The sequence below is a fragment of the Trachemys scripta genome, chromosome 12 (genome assembly GCF_013100865.1).
Source record: "Trachemys scripta elegans isolate TJP31775 chromosome 12, CAS_Tse_1.0, whole genome shotgun sequence".
Lineage (NCBI taxonomy): Eukaryota > Metazoa > Chordata > Testudines > Emydidae > Trachemys > Trachemys scripta.
The window spans coordinates 38327852-38334719 of record NC_048309.1 but is presented as its reverse complement, the minus strand read 5'-3'; the positions used below and the strand labels follow the sequence as shown (position 1 = coordinate 38334719).

At 44.9% G+C, this 6868-nt stretch overlaps 1 protein-coding gene across 1 annotated transcript; it reads left to right on the top strand.

The window, feature by feature from the left end:
* Positions 1–5389: 5389 nt before the first annotated feature.
* LOC117885426 (olfactory receptor 14I1-like) lies at positions 5390–6346 on the top strand. Its single transcript, XM_034786733.1, has one exon. It carries the CDS (start codon positions 5390–5392, stop codon positions 6344–6346), a length of 957 nt encoding a protein of 318 aa, XP_034642624.1.
* Positions 6347–6868: the final 522 nt, after the last annotated feature.

The window sequence follows — 6868 nt, the reverse complement described above, 5'->3', positions numbered from 1 at the left end:
CTGGAATTTAAAGGGCTCAGGGATGAGGCTGAAGACCCTGATAAGGGCAGATAGACCATCTGGTGAACTCTTGGTTAACCTACCTCCCTTCCCTGCACTTAAAGAGTGACCTGGGTGGACAGCTGGGGCAGTAAGAACCCATAAAGGCAAAGAGTCTCCAGGGAGGAATCCCTGGGGGCAGTTCTCTATACCAGGGCAGGGACGGACTTAAAGCTAGCCAAGAAGGGGCTGACAACTGAAGCCACCAACAAGGACACAGCAACAGGCCCTGTTGGACCTTTGTCACCCCAGAAGGGGTTCATCCATTCACCTATTAACTGTGTGACTGGGTGGAGGGCTGAGCCACTGAAGAGGTCAACAACCTATAGGGGGCACCAGGGAAAGGGAAAAGTGCAGGATCCCACCCAGCTGACAGGAGGAACTCATGAGAGGTGAGTGCACCCCATCACAGGCAGCAAACATTTCTGGCCATTTCAGTGCACAAATTGGCTCACATACATCAGTTGTGGTTCTCATAGGTCAGTGTATGTGAAGCTGTGGTTTTCCTTGCTGTCCCCCAGTATGGAGTGGTATGGGTGAGGATGCAGCCTATGATGCTGTGTGGAATGTTGGGGTGGAGAGGACACATAGGGAGCAGCGACCTTGGAGTTCTCCAAGGACTGCAAAGCCTGGGGAGTCTAGGTTTTTGGACCTTTAGGTCAACCAGGGTCTGTAGAATTTGGGTTTTCTGCCTGAGAAGACCTTTTATGTCTTGTGGCATCTCCCTCTTCATGTCTTGCTAGTAGTTCTGGCCTTTCTCCTGTCCGCTCTTTCCTTCTCCATGATGTCTGCCATGTCAGCCCTCCAGACCCTTTGCTCATGCTCTGATGCAGCACTGGTTTGCAGGATCTTGATGAATATGTCCCCCTTGGTCCTCTTCTTTCTCCTCCTCTTCAGGGTCAGATGCTCTGTGTGTATGGAGGGGGGCCCACCTCAAGGCCGCAAAAGCAGCAACTTCTGATAAAAACACAGATATGCCACTAGATTTACAGTTACAGTGGAAAGGGAAAACTCACTTTCCTTATTCCCATCAAAACTTTGTATAAGACATGCTTACTGACCAGCCAGCTTTGGAGCACTTCTGCATAGCACCACTCTCCATCCCCAGTCCTGGTGAGTATGGCCCACTGGGGGTGAAGCAGGGGAAAGGAATGTTGGTTGCATGAAACAATTCCAGCTCCTATTTCCATGGGTATAAGCACAGGGCGATGGCACAGAGCACTGGCACTATTTTCCACCATGGGTGGTGATTTTAGCTGATATCCCATACCTGATGGTTATGAAGGCAGAGAGAACACAGCTGCTGCTAATGATCCAAAGCCACCTAGGCCTGTATGCTACTAGCCTGTTTACTACAATGGTACCAACTGAATTCATTGTGGAGTTGCATAAGAAAGAGTCCTACCACAGGGAAAGAAATAAATCCTGTCCCAAAAAATCTTCAGGAGAGGATTGCCGAGTATCTCCATAAAAGTTTCATTAAGATTTCTCAGGAGGATACAAAGGACATTGCTATGTACATAAACAAACTGCTCCACATCGCCCCCATGCCTAACTCAAGAGAGGAATGAAAAGCACGTCAGCTCTACCTCTGTTTGTTGTAATGCTACTGTGACATTGAAAGATCAGGTGCCAGCTCATGCCACAGTCCCAGGGCCTCACTGAAGGCTGACAAATCCAGAGCTGGAAACCAATCTGGCTCGCCTGTGGGTTAGTGTAGTCAAAAGAGAGATTATTGTTATAGGAATGTATTTAGTGTTTAAACTTTACAGAATGCTGGTAGGATGCTGTATGTATTAATCCTGTATCCCATGGTATAAAGTGATTGCATTATAAACCTCTGTAATTGTGTAACAAACCAAACAGGAAAAAAAAAATTAGTTAAGGTAAAGTGCTCATCCTGCACACAAGATGGCCCAGTAAAGGCAAATGAGGCATTGTGCAGCATCAAAGGACAGAGACCTTGTTGGTTACATTCCTCTCTCTCTCCAGGAAGGAGAGGCCTGTTCATGAACTCATACCTTCAGCCTGGATTCTGGAGTGAAAGGGATAAAAATCCCTAACAAGAAGAAACTGAGATCTTTATGCTAGGTGGACTCTGAGCAGAAAAGATTCCTAAACATTAGCAAGAGATCCCCATAGTGCTTGGCACAGGTCAGCCCTAAAGGACATATAGAGCTGTTTATTATAGAAGCGTATATGACATTTTTAAAACTAAAACTGTAACTTATTTTTGTGTGTGTATGTTTCTTGTTTTAACCCTGTAAATAACTCATTTCTTTTCTTAGTTAATAAATTGTACAGGATTGGGTACAGGCACTGTCTTTGGTTTGAGATCTGAGTACAACTGACATGGGGCAAGTGACTGGCCCTTTAGGATTGGGAGTAACCTGAATATTGTTGCGATTTTTGGTGTAAAGTGACCTTCGATCACATAGTCCATTGGCCTGGGTGGCAAGATAAACTGGAACGCCCAAGGGGACCGTATGTGACTCATTGGTAAAGACTATTACAGTGCTTTAAAAGTTCACACAGCTGGTGTAAATTGATCATAGCTCCATGGAAGTCAATGGGCCAGCTCCCCAGTTTTGTGAATTGTTATAGTTCCATTAAAGTCGATGTGATCTGATCCCCAGCTGGTGTAAATCAAGGTAACTCCATTTAAATCAAAGGTTCAGACCCCAGGCTTGTGTAAATCAGCTGTAACCTCTTTGAAATCAAAGACCCAGCTGCCCAGTTGGCATAAAAAAGCCTACCTACCCTGACAGTCAATGGAGCAATTTACATCAGTTCAGGACTTGGGCCCTCAGTTTTAAGTGTTTGTCTCTGGCTGCTTCTTAGTGACCAAATTCAAATAGCCAGGGCAGCCTGAGCTGTGGGTTCCTCTGGTGGCTGCATCCCAAGATCTGCTGATACAATGCAGGAGAAACACTTCCCTGCTCCCTCAGAGGTAATGATGTGGCATTAATGAAGGAACAGGCTATTCCAGGCCAGCTGGGACTCTGGTGCCACTGGGCTCTGAGCTATTGTAGGTCACATGTCTGTGCTTTAAATATATATTTTATTCTTCAAACGCCTTGGGAAACCCTGTGTGTGTCTGCCCTGCCTTCTTTTTAGCCAAGGGTCCTTGCAAGGATGCTGCCATTGTGTGAGATCCACGGCAGGTGCTGTTCCCCTCTGTGGGGATATGATCAGATAGGGCAGAGTGACAAGTGGGTTTGCTCCTGAGGTGAGATCAGAGCTGGGCTCACAGCCCTGGAGAGCAGATTTTGTTATATAGCCCCGCAGCAGGGACATCCTGGGCTGTGACACTGTCGGAAGCCTGCACAAGCCAGGATCAGCTCTAGGGTTTGAAAGGGTGTCAATCCCTGATCCCATTTAGTCCTTCACCTCTCAGCCAAGCCTGCCTGAGGAGGGGAGCAGGGAGCACCTATCTGTGGAGTGGATCCCTGTCTGCTAGGGACTGCAGAGAGACCCAGCAACTCAGGAAATACAGGGAAGGGACAGGGAAACAGCTGGTGGATAATGCAGTGATGGGGGCATGACAGATGAATAGATAATGGCTTTGGTTGCTAGCGCTGGAGAATCAAATACATCGCAACCTGGGAAAAATTCCACAGAGATCAACACAGTAAGTTTGCTCTTTCAATTAAATGTGTTAGGATATTAATAGACAGCTCAAATTTAAGTAGATACATATGAATTATGTTTGGAACTCTTTAAGACTTTTACTATCAATTCAGTCAAATATCTAGAGCCTGTCAGAATTTTTTTATCACAAAAAAATACAGACTTTTAATAGAAGTCCCACAAATCCCAAATTTTTGTGTTTTGGCTGCTGAGAAAGAAACATTTTAAAGTAAAAATTGCTGAAAACTGAAAATTTTCAGCCTGAATCTCTTCCCCAGAAACGGGTTCTCAGTTTTCCTACATATATGATGATGATGATAGCTGAGACTTTCAATGAAAATCTGTTTAATTACAACTCAATTTCCCTTTGGAAACAATTTAAGCAGAACAGTTCTGACCCCTGCAAATTGGAAATGTATCTCCCAGCAAGAGTGGGGAACACTGGTATTGTCCAACAATAATTGCAAACCCATTCATTCTTTTGTATCCATTTTATTTCAGTTTCAAAGGGATAGGTGCAGGATGTCAAAATTGAGGAAACAGTAAAGCTGACAGCTTACAGAATAGGTTTTACACAGACTAGCACTTGTAATTCAGAGTGAGAGTTGAACCTCACAGTCACAGCCTATCTATCTGTCAAAGGACATTAAGGGTACATCTATACTGCAACTGCGAGCACTCTTCCCAGTTTAGGTAGACAGATGCGCACTAGCTGTGCTCAGGCTAGGATGCTACAAATAGAGTAATCAGGGGTAGAAATGGTAGGGGCTTGGGTTAGCCACCGGAGCACAAACCCACTGTAGGGTCTGAAGGTACATACTCAGTGGCACCAGACCACCTCCTGGTCTAGCACTGTATTGATTGTACTACCGTGCTGCCAGCTAAGCACAAATGTAGTAAAGGAATGCACAGAACATGCAAGTAATCAAACACAGACTATCCATCCCCTAAGAGATCATAGTCCAAATGGACAAGGCAGAGAAGGGGAGACAGGGGAAGTGACTGACCCAAGGTCACAGATGGTCAGTGGCTGACCAAGTCACCTGATTGTCACTGACCCACACAGCACAGACATAAAGTAACAGAGGTAAATGATACAACACAGCAGTAATGGAGCAACGCTACTAGCCCATCAGTACATAGAGATGGGGGTGCATTCGGAATTGGTGCCATAAATTATTATGTAACCAGGTAGCAGGTCATCTATACACAGAGCTCGGGGAGGAGTCATTACAGACAAGCTGGCACTTAAGATGCTGTGTGAGTCAATTTTGTATTTTCTGGGAAGTGGTAATCAGGCTGTGTTGAGGTTTCAGTATTTTAATGTCACACTGAAATTTTTAGTCTGTTTGACAGAACCAAGGGACCATCTTCACTAGGTCTGTTGTGCATGGGTTGTAAGTTGTTCCATTCTTTAAGGCATTTGATCACGTGATATCTTGGGCCAGATCCTCTAATGGTGTAAACTGATGCAGCCCCATTGACTTTAAGGAGCAATGCCACTCATGTGAGAACCCCCTGATTAGTGCTCTGAATGTCCGTGGTGAGGAACACTCACCAGCCGCAGGGAATGGAAGTGACAAATTTTGTGCTCCTTTGATGTTCACATCATGAGATATTATGAAGAGGGAAGTCAAGGTCAATCCTCTGACATGCTAATCCTGCCCTAATGCCCTTCTTCTTCCCTCCACAGCCATCCCCCCGTGTACTGAGAAAGAAAATGTCCAATCGAACCACTGTAACTGACTTCCTTCTTCTGGAATTCTCTGACATCCGGGAAATGCAGATTTTGCACTTTGTTCTATTTCTAATGGTTTACCTGGCAGCCCTGCTGGGGAATCTTCTCATCATCATGGTTGTAGCCCTTGACCACCACCTTAATACCCCCATGTACTTCTTCTTGATGAATTTGTCCATCCTAGACCTTGGCTCCATCTCTGTCACTGTCCCCAAATCCATGGCTAATTCCCTAAGCAACACCAGGTCGATTTCCTATTCTGGCTGCATTGTCCAAGTCTTTCTCTTCATGTTCCTTCTTCCAGCAGATCTTGCCTTACTGACCGTCATGGCGTACGACCGATACGTCGCCATCTGCCAACCTCTGCACTACGAGAGAGTGATGAACAGGAGAGCTTGTGTCCAAATGGCAGCCAGTGCCTGGATGAGTGGTCTTCTCTACTCTGCACTACACACCGGGAACACATTCGCGTTAAACTTTTGTGGAGACAATGTGGTGGACCAGTTCTTTTGTGAAATCCCTCAGCTACTCAAGCTCATCTGCTCTGACTCATACCTCAATGAAGTTGGGGTTATTGCATTTGGTGCATGTGTAGCCCTAGGTTGCTTTGTTTTCATAATTGTGTCATATGTTCAGATCTTCAAAACAGTGCTGAGAATCCCCTCTGAGCAGGGCCGGCATAAAGCCTTCTCCACCTGCCTTCCTCACCTCATTGTCATTTCCATGTTTCTTTCCGTTTCCTCCTTTGCCTACCTGAAGCCCACCTCCAGCTCAACAACAGGGCTGGATCTCTTGATGGCAGTTCTCTATTCTGTGGTGCCTCCAGTGATGAATCCGATTATCTACAGCATGAGGAATAAGGAGATCAAAGATGCAATGAGGAAGCTGACTGGGTGGAGGTTATTCACCAAGAATAAAAGTACTATCTGTCTCCCTTGACTGTGGTTTTATTCTGTGTTTTTATACATATAATCAACTGATGACAACACTGCTGCCATAGCATGCAGTCTGTTTATGCAGTAGTAAAAATCTACACTTACTCCACTGAAGTCAGTTGAATTACACAAGAATGAAAAAATATTAGAATCTATCTATCTTAGGGATTGCCACAGTCTCCACACTATCCAAGCATTTTGCATATAAAATATGAAGCCATAGCTAAGCCCCCGATGGACTTCATGGAGGCTGTGACTCTTCTTTTCAGGAGTAAACATTCTGATTGGAATATGAGAGGTTTTGTTTGCTGGATTGTTTTGTTTTATTGGTTGGCTGGTCGATTTATTTGTTTGTTTCATTTGTTTACCCCAGCAGAAATAAAATCACAATCTATCTTTCTAACTTAAGGATCTATATGGCCATCATCAACACTTTATCTAAGCACATTACCCACAAAATCAGTAGCCAGAAGTAAGTCCATATTGGAATTCATGGACTTTCTGTCTCTTCTCCTATTTTGGGACA

Coding starts and splice junctions, on each gene's coding strand:
- LOC117885426 (XM_034786733.1), top strand. CDS start 5,390: ATGTCCAATCGAACCACTGTAACTGACTTCCTTCTTCTGGAATTCTCT.